Below are 16330 nucleotides of genomic sequence, written 5' to 3'. Positions count from 1 at the left end.
AGTGTTGATTTCTGATATCACATAAACTGGAATTATATTATTGTGCTTCTGTTCCTGTTGATTTACTACTACTACGTTGCACTTCTTATTTCTCAATGTTATGCATACATTTGTGAGTACACAGACGTGGCCCACAGGATCAACCTTAAAAATTAGGAGATTAGTTCTAAGAATCTGAGGGTGAGATTACATATTTGGAAAAATCACTGATTTAAAAATTTCATGATCATTAGCAAAAGGCGATTGTTTTAAATTGGTACTCAAAGATTTTGGACGATGCTGAAATCTATTTGGGAAGGAGGATGACTTTATCTTGCTTCCATTCATTGATCATCACATCATCGTTATTACTGTTCCCATTAGTACTGATTGCAGTTATGTGTTCTGTGCCTAAATCCAGAATCCATCTATAGTTTATTTATTCATTTGATTTCTCTTCCAAGTTTGAATTCTTACAGGCTACTCCTTAATGAAATTCCCATAATAACTGCATTGAATGGTTATTGCAGGAGACAATTATGGCAAGGAAACATCGAAACTGTAGCCAGAGGGATAAAGAGAGGGAGCCTTATACTTTTAGCTTCCCAATGTGAAGAAATGGTTTCTAGATTAAAAACAATGACTATAGGAGATTCCACAGATAATTAGTGTAGATGGAAAGAACAGAGCTATCTCCACCAAACGGCACTCATTAATTTGAACTTCTGCACCCAGCTTCCATATGCACAGCTTGTACAAACACAAGTGAGGACAGATCTTCCCCCTCTTCAGAGTAACTGTATCTTTTGAAGTTGGGTGCTGCAGATGGGGGAGAATTTCATCTGAGGGCCTGTTCCCACTGCAGGAATACACCAGCAGAAATATTGAGTTTCTGGGGGTTGGACTGAACTTAAAAAGATGAAACAGATATGAGAGCATTTTCCAAATACTCAAAATTTATTTATTTTTAACACAGAGATGGGACAGGATCTATTCTCAACCATCCCAAGACAAATAAGAATGGGCTCAAGTTACAGGAAGCCTAATTTCAGTTGAATATCAAGAAAAACTTCTTAACTGTTAGAGTAGTATGACAATGGAATGAGTTATCTCAGGAGAAGGTGGTGAGCATCAGTGCTGGAGGCATTCAAGAGAAAATTGGACAACCATCTGTTAGATCTACTTTGATTTAGATTCCTGCATAGAGCAGACGGTTGGGCTCAATGGCCTTCTAAGCCCCTTCTAACTCCATTACTCAATGATTCTATGTCACAACAACTTATGCCAGATAAATCTGATTAATCAAGGTGCAGCAATACTTTTTATTGTTCTTGCTCAAGCCACCTAACATGGTTACCTCCTTTTATGCATGAATCAGAACTCATCTTTTCCAGGGCTATGGTGTGTGTCCAAATCTTTGATTGTGTAAGAGAGGGTCTCACTTTCAGAACTTTTGCTTTTTTAAGAAAACAAAGCAACAACAGACAATGGTGGGCCTTGAGCACTCCTTTCCTGATCTGTTGATTTACTTGATTTTTGCCTAAATACGGCTAAAGTATGTACCGAATACTGATGAAGTAGTTTAGCTGGAAAAATGAAAACTGGCATACAGACAGTATGGTTTGGTGTGCTAAACTGCCGTAGGAGTAACTCTCTCTGTCTGTTACTGACACAACTCTAGTGGCCAGATCTGAAGGCTTTCTGATAGAACCGTATATATGGAAGCATGTTGAGTATTACATCCAGTTAAACAGATCGCACGATTTGGTTGTGCAATCAATCACCTATTTCCTATCACAATTGATATGACTTTCACCTTGCTGCAATTTTCCATCCTGCTTCGGTAGCTTCGTGTTGCCTATGTGAGCTATGCAATGGTCCAATTCCTGGGACACCAATACTGGGGTAACATATCCGAATCTTCCCTGGGAAAAGAAACCTAGCATTCATATTTTGCATGCTAGCAGGTGGACCCACCCCCACCCCCAGTAATGAAACAGCACATCTATTTAATATGGAAATTGAGTCAATCAACTTGATTGCTGTCTTGAACCAATACCTTCTCAACAAGAGGGCAGAGTGGGGTTCAGATGAGCTTTTTATAGATGAAACAGCTGCCCCCCCAGATATTTAAAATCTTTGGAACCTGTTCAGCTCCATCTCTCTCTCTCTCTCTCTTTACATAACAGCACACGAAATGTAATCAAGAAGTGACTGTTTACTGTCAAATTTCAGCCAGCAAATAAATAAATTAGCCAGTCTATCCCATTTCATAAGATTTCATATTTATGCCAGCACTAAGAATATATATTAGGGGTGATAGTAAAGGATTTTTTTTTCAGAAATTACTAAAACATGTGCATGATGTCTGAGGTCTACTATAGTGACCATTTGATGAAAAATATGGAAAACTTTCCTTTTTTATTGCATTTCTATCCATTCTCTCTCTCTCTCTCTCTCACACACACACACACACACAGAGAGAGAGAGAGAGAGAGAGAGAGAGAGAGAGAGAGAGAGAGAGAGAGAGAGAGAGAGAGAGAGAGAGAGAGAGAGAGAGCTATATGTAGAACAAAACCTGTCATGAACCCCTTGAGCTAGCTTCATGTATGCCAGGGGACCTGATATCACTGCTCTATTGATGATTCAGCTGCCAATCCAGGGTTAAATGAGGCAATACATTTAGCATATATTTAGACACAGTCCTCCCTCAAATGGTGAAAGACATCTGTTTGGCATAGCATATGCTGTCTTCACTTCTACGTCTTGCATTCCATTTGCTTTTTGTGTGTGTATGATTGGTCTTTGAAGGGTATGCAACATGTTTTATATACTGCTGAAGAAACATGCATTTCATTCTGCATCTGGTATGACCGCTCACTGGGCTATGTATATGGATGTTGCTGCCTTGTCTTTTGCCTCAGGGAGCAAAATGTCTTGGCCCAGCTCTGTGACTCTTTCTTATGCGTCAGAAAGGAATTGTTTTTCAAGCTATTGAATCATCCCTCACTTGGGATCAGCTGTTGATCTGCAATGCTAAATCCAGGTCTCTAAAGAGCTGCATCTTCTGGATGGCATCTTCTTGCCCATGTACTGGCCTGCTGTAAAAAGTAACAAGAATAATCTGGAGCCCACTTTCTCTGAGGTCAAACATCAAATGAGGTATACAGAAGGATGGCCAGGGTCAAGTGGAGATCTGCTGCTAGAGAACAAAAAAGCATTTTTGAATTTCAAGTCCCATCATGCTGGACTCTACTGATTTGAAAGAAATTGCATGAGGACACAGCTGCAGGTTATTCTTGCTCAAGTCCTAGAATTTTTATTTAGGCTTAAAATTAACAAAACCAGGCTTGGCACAACCACAAATTATTCACAATTATGTCGCAGAGATCTTCCCCTTCATTTCTCAGAAATTTCTCAGTTCCGGATAACAGAACATCATATTGTCTTCCATTTCACAAAGTATCAGGATTAGAGATGGACATAAAGCAGGGAAAATGACAATTTGTGATGGTTCATCACTATTCACGAACCATGAATTTTTGACAAACTTTCCAACAAAATGAACTGTTTTGCAGTTTGTGTGACTTGCAACTTCCAGGAGTAATAGACATGTCAAACTTGCAGTGAACCTTCAGTTGACTTCCTCCCAGTGGTGGGATTCAAATAAATTAACAACAGGTTCTATGTCCTAATGATAAATAAATAAATAAATAAATAAATAAATAAATAAATAAATAAATAAATAAATAAGCAAATAAATAAATAAGTCAATATTTAAATATGTAAATATGTAAATAAATATGTAAATAAGTAAGTAAATGCCCAGGACAGTGGGATCTGATGAGGATTTCTTCCACAGTGGTCTCCCTACTGCCTATTATCACAACTACTTCTCACATAATTAAGACATCTGGATAAGTGCATCTGTTTGGGCATACTGCTGCTGTTACCCTCACCATGGGCATGTGCCAAAAACACACACACAAACACACACCTCACAGTGGGTGCTTATGACCAAGTTTGACAGAGAACTGACACATCTCTCCTTCCCTTTACCTCCTATTTTGCCCTATAGCTCACCAGTAAAACTTGCTTCCCTCCCCTTTCCTGCTCCTGAAATGACTGATAGCCCTGTTTGTTGTTACCTGGAGGCAGCCTTTGCGCACCTGTTGTGGAGTTCTTCTCCCCCCCCCCGCTTCCTTCTGGCTTGGAAGGTATGTTCCCTTTTCAGTCTGTTGCCACTCCACCTCACCCCCACCACCTCAATCGGTCCTTCAGTTACTGACTCCTCTGAGGTCTCCTCCTTCTCCATCTTTCCCCTCCACCCCGCACCCACCGCTTCTCCTCGTCAGTCGCTTTGGGGGTGTTGGTGTTGCTGGCGGCGCTGGTAGTGATGATGGCTTCCCTCAGAGCCCTGGCAGCTGCTTCCTCTTCTCATTTTCCACTTTTCCTTCATGCCACAGTTTCACCAAAAACATAAGACTCCCCCCCTCCACTGTCTTCCCCAAATTTCCACCTTCCATTTTCATCTCCTCTGTCCTCCCCTGCTGCCCCTTTTCTCCTTCAGCCCCACACAAGTCCTCAGGGAAGAGTCCTAAAATACAAGCCTTAGTTTTCAAGGAGAGTGCTGTGTAACCCCATGCAGTGCAGGTTTAATCTCTATTCCCTGCTCTGGGGAAACAAGGAAGGTAGTTGTGTGGGAAGAAGGGAAGGAAGAAGAAGGAGAACCTCACTTGCCTTGAAAGGCCCATTAGGGTCATCTTGAATGGCACGTAACACACATGTAAAGCGAAGATGAACTTGAGAATAACTCTCAAATTCTCTGACCCCTTCTGAAAAAAAAGTTCTTACCACAGAGCAACAGTAATAGTAATAATGAAGCTTTTTCTGTAGCACAAGCAAGAGAGGGCTGCCACCCTGGGATGTGAACTGGTCTCTGAACAATGCCACAATCATTTAATCCCTCCCCATTCCAGGTTCTGTGGAAAAGTCCTACTTTGGGCACATCATGAGAAGGCAGGCATAGATTGAAAAAGACCATAATACTGGGAAAGGTAGAAGGCAGCAGGGAAAGAGGAAGGCCAAATGCAAGATAGACCTACTCCCTAAGGAAACCACAAGCTTGAGTTTGCAATAGATGGGCAGGGCTGTTGAGGCCAGGCCATGTTGGAGATTGCTCATTCCTAGGGGCACCCTAAGTAGGGGGGAATTTGACGATACATAACAATAACAGCAACCTCAGGTTTTGTATGTATTTAACTGCCAGTTCCAAAAAGTTGAAAGGTTATTCCCTTAATTGGTTGTTGTGGGTTTTTCAGGCTCTTTGGCCGTGTTCTGAAGGTTGTTCTTCCTAACATTTCTTCCAGTCTCTGTGGTGAGACGTTAGGAAGAACAACCTTCAGAACACGGCCAACGAGCCCAAAAAACCCACAACAACCATCAGACCCCAGCCGTGAAAGCTTTGCAAATAAATGCCCTTAATGGGGGGACTACAACTCCCAGAATCCTGCACCAACCACAAAGACAGGGTTACGATCTCCCTCAAAACAGTGGCCAGAGAAACCCATTGGCCAGTTATTTATTTGTGAAATGTATGCTTTTTTTGCAGCTTGTGGGTTCTGCTCTTTTCGTCTTGTTTTCAAATGAGTCACTTTTTCTTACAAAATAATTGTAAAAACATGTTGACTCAATACTAGGCTGCCACGCAAGCATCTCCCGCCCACTCCCCAATTCACCAACATTTAATCCCTCCCCATTCCAGGTTCTGTAGAAAAGTTGGAGGCAACAGGAAAAGAGGAAAACCAAATGTGAGATGGATTGACACCATCAAAGAACCCACAAGGTTGAGTTTGCACCAGCTGTGCAGGGCTGTTGAGGACAGCGCAAAGGGGCAACGTTGCAAAAACAGAAGCTTAAAACAGCATGCTGACATGTGGCTCTTCAAAGAGGACTATCCCAATTAACAAAAATTCAGTCATCTTTGCAGACACCCTTGGCCTGATCGGATAGTATGGCAGATACCCTGGACTGCCAAAAAATACGAGTAATTGGGTTCTAGATCCAATTAAGCCTAAATTATCTCCAGAGGCAAAAAAAATAAAAAATAAAAAAAACCTGAGGCTGTACTACTTTGGGCACATCATGAGAAGGCAGGCATAGACTGAAAAAGACCATAATACTTGGTAATGTGGAAGGCAGCAGGAAAAGAGGAAGGCTAAATGCAAGATGGACCTACTTCCTAATGAAACCACAAGCTTGAGTTTGCAATAGATGGGCAGGGCTGTTGAGGCCAAGCCATGTTGGAGATTGCTCATTCCTAGGGGCACCCTAAGTAGGGGGGAATTTGACGACACATAACAATAACAGCAACAACAGGTTTTTTATGCATCTAACTGCCAGTTCCAGAAAGTTGAAAGGTTATTCCCTTAATTGTTTGTTGTGGGTTTTTTTCGGGCTCTTTGGCTGTGTTCTGAAAATTGTTCTTCCTGAAAAACCCACAACAACCATCAGATCCCAGCCGTGAAAGCCTTTGCAAATAGATGCCCTTAGCCACTTTTAAATTTTTTACAATCATAATAAAATATAATACCTGATAGAGCCTGGTTCCCCATTAGTTTTTCCATAGATCCTAAATACTAGATTTCCGCATACCAATGGAAAAAGTGGCATGTTCCCTCCCTGAAAATCTAAGTAACTAATTAATCACCAACAGGCTTCTGACCTTTTTTCTCCAAAGTTCAGGTATTTATTTCTTTCAAAAAATAGAAGTATCAGTTTTTTTTAAACCCTGGAGCCTTGGGTTGTTTGTTTGTTTGTTTTTATTTTTAACCCATCTTTCTCCCTGCAGAGTGTCTCCAGTGGTTCACAAACCCTGACACAATGATAAATATATTTTTTTTACATCCCACTATAAGGCAGCATAAAGATGCAATAATACATAAATGCTAAAAGGTTCTAAAGGGAATCCTGTTGAAATAATTTTGAAAATATATTTTACATGATAAAAATTTTAAAAAGCAATCCCATTTCATTTCCCTCCCTCCATTTCTCCACAGCAGTTTACATGTTAAAAAAGCCTACCACAAAAGTCTTTGCCTGCCAGAGTCAAGACTGCATGGCAAACAGCTAAGGCAGGGAAATATTTAATAAAAAGCCAGCTTTATGCTCAAACATAGTTTGCCTTTTATGTATTATACTTACTTACTTGAATAATCTCAAAAATGAAAGCTTGAAACTTAAACCTATCTCAACACAGTCCTCTTGAAGATGCTGGTCACAAATCCTTGATTAGTATGCTTTAGTCCCTCCTCCTCCTCCTCCTCCTCCTCCTCCTCCTCCTCGCAGTCCCTCCAGCCCCCAGCCTGAATGTGTGGATAGTTTCGATTCCCCTTTGATATGTTGATCTGCTTTCTTCAACCCTAGCCTGATGGTAAATCTTACTAGTGTTAAAAAACTGATAGCTGTCTTCCTGTTTTTGAGTAAGCCTGCCATTTGTCTCCTCAAATTGTCAGAGCAACAGCCTTAGTTGTCTTTAACTTGAAAAAAAACACATAGCCCCCCTCCCTCCCCCGCTCGTCGCTGGTCACCTGGCTCCTCCGGCTTCATTCATCTCAGGCCAGTAACCGGATCTCCGAACTAAAATAAAAAATAACAACCACCTCTATGGAACCGGTGCGAACCGGGTCAATCCCACCTCTGCTTCCTCCCCACACCTTCCAAGTTTGGCAAGGGTTGGATTTAGCAGCTGACTAAAAAGCAATTTTGGGGGGGTCTGCTTTGGGGGCTATAACTTGGATGTCCAAATCCAGTCTTTGCCAAACATGGTGAGGGTGGAGAAGAGAGTCAGCCGAAGACTTGCTGTATGCTTGGCATCTCTAACTTACATGGGGGCCATTCTATCACTCCAAGGAATTGCAAATTGCACAAATCACGAAGCGTGCGAATTTCCAGCACAGATAATTGTTTGGCATTTCATTTCATTTTGGGCAGTTGCATTTCCCCAAACTGCCCCCAAATGGACCACAAAACAGCCTGATTCCTGTTTTGTTGTTCTTGTTCTTGTTTGCTTCATGCTTTGTTTCATGCTCATCTCTGATCAGGATGTGAGGGCCAAAATTATACACTTCACAGATTTGGGTGGTAATTCTTTCACAGTGTTGTGTCACCTCAGGCTGCATATTTTGTGGGGAAAGGTTTAGTATGTTCCCCTGGGGTTAATAAAAAAAAATATAGACAATAGCATGGTAGGAAAAGCCTCAGTTGAACTTCATGGAACTCTTCTGCAACAAGGAAGAGGATAGGCAATGGAAAGCTTCCATGTTTCATTCTCTTGGCTTTTTTTTGGGGGGGGGATATTTCAGGAAAACTCATTTAACCAAATATTTCCTCTCTTACATGTGATGGAGGGAAGCTGAGAATTGTACAATGTGCTAGACAGAGGTGTGGTAAACTCTCCTGGGGGCACCCAATTTGTGGGTGAATAAGTTGGATGTCCGATATCAAATCTTCACCAAAGTTGGCAGGCATGTTGGGGGAAAACATAGGAAGCTCTGTTGTGATTCTGGAGTCTCTAAGTACCTGGGGGGAGCTTTCCTGGGGGCGTCCTTTTTGTGAGTATATAACTCAGGGGTCTGTGATCCAATGTTCACCAAAGTTTCAGGATTTGTAGGAAATTGTCTGAGGACACTTCCCTGCAAATATGGTGTCCCTAGGTCATTGGGAGCAGTGTCATAGCCATCTAAAGTGCAGACAAATTGACAGATCAGTCTGTCAATTCATCAAAGAATATTTGTATTCGTTGATCCGTTAACCTTGATGAATAACACATCAAAATGAATTGCCATTTTTTTATTTATCCCCCTCTCTAGCTGCGAGCCCTCTGAAAGAGTGTTTTTCACTGAAGTTCTTTTATCTCTAAAATGATCTTTCTTTTGTGCCTGGGTGGAGAAGGGGAAATCGGAAGTCTGTTTTGGCTTTAGGCCACTTCAGCTCTCCACATTTTAATTACTTCGGCAGGAGAGAAAGCCGTGGACTTCAATCACAGCTGAAATTCTAGGCTCCCTTGTAGTGCTAAACCGCTGAGTCAGGCAGAGACCATAACAACGTTATGGCATGCTGGAAAGGGAGGGGAACCAGGTAGTGGAAGGTATATCTGAGAATTATGGAAATCCCAACAGGGTTTTCAAGATATGAGAAATGCTCGCAGAATAGCTTACCAAGGCCAGCCCTCCTCGTCTGTTGCAATAGCTGAGCAAAGATTTGAACCCATGTTTGTGACCTCATTCACTGTCTCTCACTAGCACCAATAGGAGAAATCCATCATGTAATAATATCAGAGGCAAAGTAAGAATTCACTGGGCAGAGATAAGGAGCATGTCATGGTGAAATGTAACAGATTCAAAAGCACTCAGTCAATGTGGGCAATATTAGGTAAATACAATTGCAGTCTAAGTCAGTTTCCTATCATCCTGGGTTTTCAGGATTTTTTTTTTTTTTTTATCAAAACATGACGATCCTCCACTGGTCCAAAAAGAGAGATAAAGTAGTGTAAAAATATAATTATTTTACGGTAATATTTTGGCAGTTCTCCAGAGTCATGTTTGGATTACAACCACAAGATTATTCCAGATGTTGCAGGCATGGAGTGAGGGTGGGAATAATTTTGAGAGAGCCTAGGATTCTGGGAACCAACCCTTTTTAAAAGCGTAACATGAACATTCCCCTTTAAAAAGCTGGTTGGCTAACCTGGCTATCATTATTGGCCTCCTATAAGAATTCGTTTTCCTGTGGTACAATCCAGCCACAGATGTGAAACACCTAACATCTTAAGCTTCTCATCTCAAACCTTTCCAAATATATCATACCCTGAACCTCGACTACAAGCCACTCTAAGTAATCTTATTTCTCTGCAGACTGTCCGTTCTTTTTTCCCTTCTCACTTCTTCATCTGATTTTTCATCATGCTGTTTTCCAATAAGAGATAGGATTTTAGAACACTGCTGTTATTGATTGAAGTATTTGTCAAGCACCAGAGTATTAGGAATATTAATACAGCTTAGAACTGAACAAAATTTATGTGTGGAAATTACTGCTACACTTGTATAGTGTTTATTAGTTGCAATGCCTTCTGGTTTAGCTTTCTGTTTATTTTATCTCTAGCTTTACCCAGAACAGTGTTTTAGCGGTATAACTAGAAGTGATAATCTCATACTATTTCTTGGGGATTAAAAGAACTGTACAAAATTTGCAAGTTTGCATGCATGTTCAGATTTTTTTTAAAAAAAAATGGCTGTCTGAGCAAAGGAAACTGACATAGTTACTTATCTAGGCAGAGAACATCAAGTCTGGCTTTAAGTATGTACTTATCTGCTATGTAACTGCCTAATGTAAAGATACTACCCAGAAAAAAATTATAATACTCTTTTTCCCCGAAAATAAGATTTAACCTGAAAATAAGCCCTAGTATGATTTTTCAGGAGGCTTGTAATATAAGCCATGCCCCCAAAAGGTAAAGGTTCCCCTTTGCATTTTCAGTCTAGTCGTGTCCAACTTTAGGGGGCGGTGCTCATCCTGTTTTCAAGCTGTAGAGCCAGCGCTTGTCGGAAGACAGTTTCTGTGGTCACATGGCCAGCGTGACTAGGGAATACTGTTTTACCTTCCCACTGAGGTGGTACCTATTTATCTACTTGCATTTGCATGCTTTCGAACTTCTAGGTTGGCGAGGAGCTGGGACAAAGCGACGGGAGCTCACTCCGTTGCGTGGATTCGATCTTACGACTGCTGGTCTTCTGACCTTGCAGCACAGAGGCTTCTGCGGTTTAGCCCACAGTGCCACCGCGTCCCTTCTACCAAGCCCCAATTAAGTGAAACCTGGTCCTCCACCATTGTGCAGCAAGCAGAAGATGATATGACTGTATTTGAATAAATGTAGATTTTTGTACATAAAAATAAAATAAAATATATCCTGAAAATAAGCCCTTTTGGAGCAAACATTAATATAAGACCCTGCCTTATTTTCGGGGAAACATGTCTTCATTCATATCACAAACGTGGCTATCCTCTGGATGCTAGGAGCAGCACTGCCTCTTGAATTTGGCCAATGCACATGGCTAACATTTTCATTGATTCATTTTTGAAACTAGGCTACCAAACTTTTCAAATTCCTCATGAAAGAAAGGTCCGTCTGTTATTCCGCAGGGATGGGGGACTCAAGTCCCGGAACTCGCTGTCAAGTCAGACTTAAGTTGCACCGACTCAATTCAGACCCTGGGCTTATTCTTGCAATGTTCAGACTCAACCCATGACTTGGAGTCCAACTACTCCACCATTTTTTTCTGGGGGAAAAAACCTTGTTTTTTAATATGGACCTGGATTTAGGCCTAAAGACTTGCTAACATCCCCTTTATCCTATGGGATGGTCACTATTCTAGTGACATACAGTTTATGTTTAAAAAAGAATACTTAGAACAAGACTTTCCTTCCTGAATCCAAATTCAGCTGCATTGAAATGCCGTTCTTACAATAAATACATATAGCCATGATGTCTCGGAAATAAGTAAACTGCACTTGGAAGTAGGGTCTCGTACTGTGTTGCCATTACATGCTCTGGTGTTTGGATTGGGGTACTTGTGTACTTTGCAGTAGGCTTATTATGAGTAATATCTGAGAACACCCTCATTACAATTCAGCTATAGATAAGTACTTTGAAATCCTACTAGTTTCAGCATGTTTATCTTTCCAGTGGGGGAAAAAATGAACTTAAAAGTGAAGGGCTTAGGCTGGGTTTTATAGATGCATTCTGAAATAATCATATTCCTGCAGGGAGTAGTTGAGTTGTGAGGTGCTGGCTCATTGGAAGAAACAAAATTGGAATATTTTCCTTCCCATGTATTCACGAAGGCTTTCACAGCCGGGATCTAATGGTTGTGGGTTTTTCGGGCTCTTTGGCCGTGTTCTGAAGGTTGTTCTTCCTGATGTTTCGCCAGTCTCTGTGGTCGGCATCTTCAGAGGACTGGAGTAGGAACTCTGTCCATGCTCTGTTGGTGTTTGTTGGATAGTATTTATAGCTGTGGGAACAGCTTTTTTCTTTTTTCAGAAGGTAGGGTGATCAGCATGTTTTTGTTGTGATGAGGGGGGAGAGGGAGAGATTATCTGTCACTGTGATTGATGGGTGTCGTTAGCTGGTCTTTTTTGTGCAATGATCCCTGGCCCTTGTGGCTGGGTAAGAGTTCATTGATCTTTTGCAGGTTGTATTTTTCAGAATGGGGCACCAGGCCATGTTTAGTTTCAGGCCTTCTTCTTTCCTGTTGAAGTTTTGTTTATGTTTATGGATTTCAATGGCTTCCTTGTGCAGTCTAACATACAGATTGCTGGTGTTGTCCAGTACTTCAGCTTGTACTTCATGTCCAGCTTGTTTAAGGGCATGTTCAGCTACTGCTGATTTTTCCAGTTGCTTTAATCTGCAGTGTCATGTTCTTTGATTCTGGTGTGAATGCTGCGTTTTGTGGTCCCGATATATACCTTTTCCTTCCCACTTTGTTCTTATTGCTTAATCACCTGGAACTGTGCTTGCTTGCTTTTATTTTATTTTATTTTTTTGATCCAGTAACATTTGCTACGTTTTCCATTTCAGGTTCTTTCTTTCCTGAAAGCAAGCCCTCGGACACCATCTTTAAAATTGCTTTTTGGCTGGGCTATCTCAACAGCTGCATCAACCCTATCATCTACCCTTGCTCAAGTCAGGAATTTAAAAAGGCGTTCCAAAATGTCTTAAAGGGTCAGTGTCTCCCACGGAAGTACTCAGCCAACAAATACTCCCTCAGCTTCAACCTCAACCACCCGAGCAGCCACGTCGCAGAAGCTCCGAAAGACATTGTCCGTATTCCTGTCAGTTCAGGAGAGAATTTCTACAAGATCTCGAAATCGGATGGCATGTGCGAGTGGAAGCTTTTTTCGGCCGTGCAGAACATGTCAACCAAGAGGACTGCTTCTGATAAAGACAGGTCCAGCTGTGCTACAGCCAAAGTCAAGAGCAAAGGTTTTCTAAGGGTGTGCTGTTGTGCTGGCACTTCAGGAAACAACACCCCGAAGGACCAGAAAGTGCCCACCATTAAAATACATACTGTCTCCGTCAGTGATAATGGGGAGGATGTCTGAAGGCATCCATCTTGCTGGTGGGACAGAGAAGGGTTTTACATGCTACACTTCCATTTTGGTAACCTGAGGAAGAGGGGACTTTTCCCCCCCATAAGGTAATACAAAAAGGTGATACCAATAAGGAGAAAACTCGGAAACAGTATGAAGAACACAAGCTTTGGATGAATCCTGTATAGATGGAAATTTGGGGACAAAATTCATCCAATGTGATTTAAATTCCACTGGAATTTGTGGGCTTTTGAAACAGGCCCATCTTGGGGCTGGACTCCTTCAGTTATTCTGATAGTATTTCCTTTCTGTTTTAAAAGTTCTGTGATTCATTTTATTTTGTTTCAAATCGTCTTAGCTTTTATTCTTAATGATCAACAGAGAGGGAGAAAGAAACAGTATTATAATATATCCTAAAACAGAGAAGTATTAATTTATATATTTTGGTTTCCATCACAGCTACTTTAAATTTTGTGACACAAAACTTTGTTGCAAAGTAATCATGCATTTGAACAGGGTATGTCATGTGAGGTGAAGGAGAAAGGTGTTGACAGTAACATTTGAGTCCTGTGATATGGTGAGTACCATCAAAACTCTCATGATACAATTGGGAACATAAGACTAATTCTGAGAACTTAATCTCTTTTTTGACTTTGGGAGCTATAGTTGATAATCTGTTTCTTCATGATGACATATTATCCCATGTGGCCAGGACAGGGTCTGTGAACACTGGCCACATGGAATTGATCGCATGGCTCTTTCACAGTTGCTGGATGCCCATCAGGTGGAAATGATTTACATCAGTAGTTCCCTACATTGACTTCTCAGATATTCGTGGACTAAAACTCCCAGAAGCCTTCAACACTACCTGTGCTAGCCAGGATTTCTGGGAGTTGTTGTCTAAGGACCTCTGGGGACTCAAGGCTGGGAAGCACTGGTCTACATCAGTGGTCCCCAACCTTGGGCCTCCAGATGTTCTTGGACTACAACTCCCAGAAGCCTTCACCACCACCTCTGCTGGCCAGGATTTCTGGGAGTTGAAGTCCAAGAACATCTGGAGGCCTAGGGTTGGGGACCAGTGGTCTACATGATCACTTGTATGCATGTGGTTAGATATTTATACACATACCCATGGCATCAAGAAGAAATTGATCCCACATGTCTTACTGTACATATGCCCCTCTCTCTGTATTTTTTTTTTTCGGGACCATTTCCTTAATCAAACAGGAGTTTGAAAAATCCCAGTGGTGGGGTTTGAGGCTTCACCTGCTCTGTGTTCCTTTGTGTCACATGTTGTGCAGTAAATTCATTCTTCAAGTGCAATGTATATGATGGAACATATTCAACAGCAAAATCACTAAATAATAATTGTGTCATAAAACTGCCTTCCGAGTCTTTGGAATGTTTCATAGTTCATTGATCCATACATGTTGCAGAATGTATGATATTCCATTAGGCCAAACCCATCAACAAGACTGCCCTCATGGGTCTCCAATATATATATATATTGCAATCTCTTGATCTGGAATGTATTACCATTCTTTTGGAGACAAATAATAGGAATGTGAAAAATTCTCAGTCTTAATTGCATGGCTTTTTCCCCCCAAATCACATTTGCATTATTATCCTGACATTGTTTCTTATCCGGCTGCAAGACCTCTTCTTTTCTTGCTTTGAAATTCATATACATTTTTGTGATTTTTACTAGTGTGCATATCTGTTTGCACATTTTACCTAACAACACACCTGGCCCTCATTGACTAATGCATTTCTTCCAATGGTTCACATTTTAAAATGTCTGCGTTGTTTTATGTATATACTATTTTTTTCCAGAATGGTCTATAATCTCTGTGAATCTTTATGGTAAGGTATGTTTCTTCCCACAACAAATTTCAGCAGGTGTGTAACATGCTATTATGATTAAGAATGCTGAATTGAAGAAAGACTTTTTTCCCATCCTTAAAGTACATTTATTAGGATAATCTGTCAAGCACTATTTTGGAACAATTCAAAGGTGTTAGCTTTGGAAGATCATTGTTTGCATGTATCAACAACATTTATTTAGACCCTTGGGAAATAGACACCCAGCATGCTGTAAAATAGTTCCAGTTTATGAAGTATGAGTTAGAGTTGTGTAGATTGCCACCCCAACCCCGGAATAAAGACACGAGACATTAGCTTGGGTTAATGCGGGCCACGCTTTTATTAACTTAATAAATTCTGGTAACTTGCCTTTCGGCCAAACAGGATATATGGGGGCCTGCTGTAGTGCGGAAAACCGTTAAACTGGGGTGTGACAAACCCAGACCTACTGGGATCTGCCACAGTTAACTAAGCTGCCACCAACCATTCCCTATAAGAAGTCACACAGACCAGGGATGGATTTTTAAACAAATAAAAGAACAAGGTTTATTTAAATCACACACAGGGAAAATAAAATGATCAGGTGAATAAGATTTAGTAACGTGGCTTAGTTTCACTCATACATACACACAGTTTGGTTCACACAGAACCTTTAACTTGAAGCACAGACCCTGAACCTATCAGTTCTGGCTAACCATTCAGACACCTGAACCTATCAGGTTGGTACTGACACACAGTAGTACCCTGTCTGACACACAGACTCCCACACCAGCTTCTTCTTCCCAGCTGCTGCTTCTTCTCCCAGCGTCTGCTGCTTCTCCACACAGGCTTCACCTATATATACAGTACAGCCCCTCCTCCTGATGTCCCGCCTTCCACTCCCCATAGGATGGAACTTTCCCTCCAAACCCATGACAGACAGGTAACATCAGTGCTGTATGTAACACCTCCCCTCTTTATAAGTTGTTTTGTAGGGGGAAAGCTAAGGTGCTTTTTCCCAAAAAACAACCTGGATAAAACACACAACAACAGTTATACATACCATATCATACTTACTTATACTTACATTCTAAGTTAACCATAGCAATTAGGCATTTAACCATTTACCATATACATTACATCAAGTTACCTTTATTCATACAAACCAAATTCAAGAAAACCAGGTACATTTAACTTGTTGTCATCAATATATATACATAGTCCATGTTTCTTTCGCCGTCTTCAATCTTCAGGTCTTCTTGATAAGGCGTCAGCAACACAGTTCACTGACCCTCTGACCACCTTCACTTCAAAGTCCTAGTCTTGCAGGTTTAAAGCCCACCTCATAAGTTTGCTATTGTGG

The 16330-nt window shown here is 41.1% G+C and overlaps 1 protein-coding gene across 2 annotated transcripts in view; it reads left to right on the top strand.

The window, feature by feature from the left end:
- The window catches only part of ADRA1A (adrenoceptor alpha 1A), a 48655-nt gene extending 34145 nt beyond the window's left edge, over positions 1 to 14510 (top strand). For both annotated transcript variants that reach the window (XM_072979080.2, XM_072979081.2), the window contains exon 3: positions 12614 to 14510. In XM_072979080.2, coding sequence (XP_072835181.2) covers positions 12614 to 13137 — 524 coding nt within the window. In that variant the 3' untranslated portion in view covers positions 13138 to 14510. The remainder of the gene's footprint in view (positions 1 to 12613) is intronic.
- Positions 14511 to 16330: the final 1820 nt, after the last annotated feature.

Source organism: Pogona vitticeps, chromosome 8 (assembly GCF_051106095.1).
Source record: "Pogona vitticeps strain Pit_001003342236 chromosome 8, PviZW2.1, whole genome shotgun sequence".
Taxonomy (NCBI): Eukaryota; Metazoa; Chordata; class Lepidosauria; order Squamata; family Agamidae; genus Pogona; species Pogona vitticeps.
This window is presented reverse-complemented; position numbering and strand designations above follow the sequence as displayed.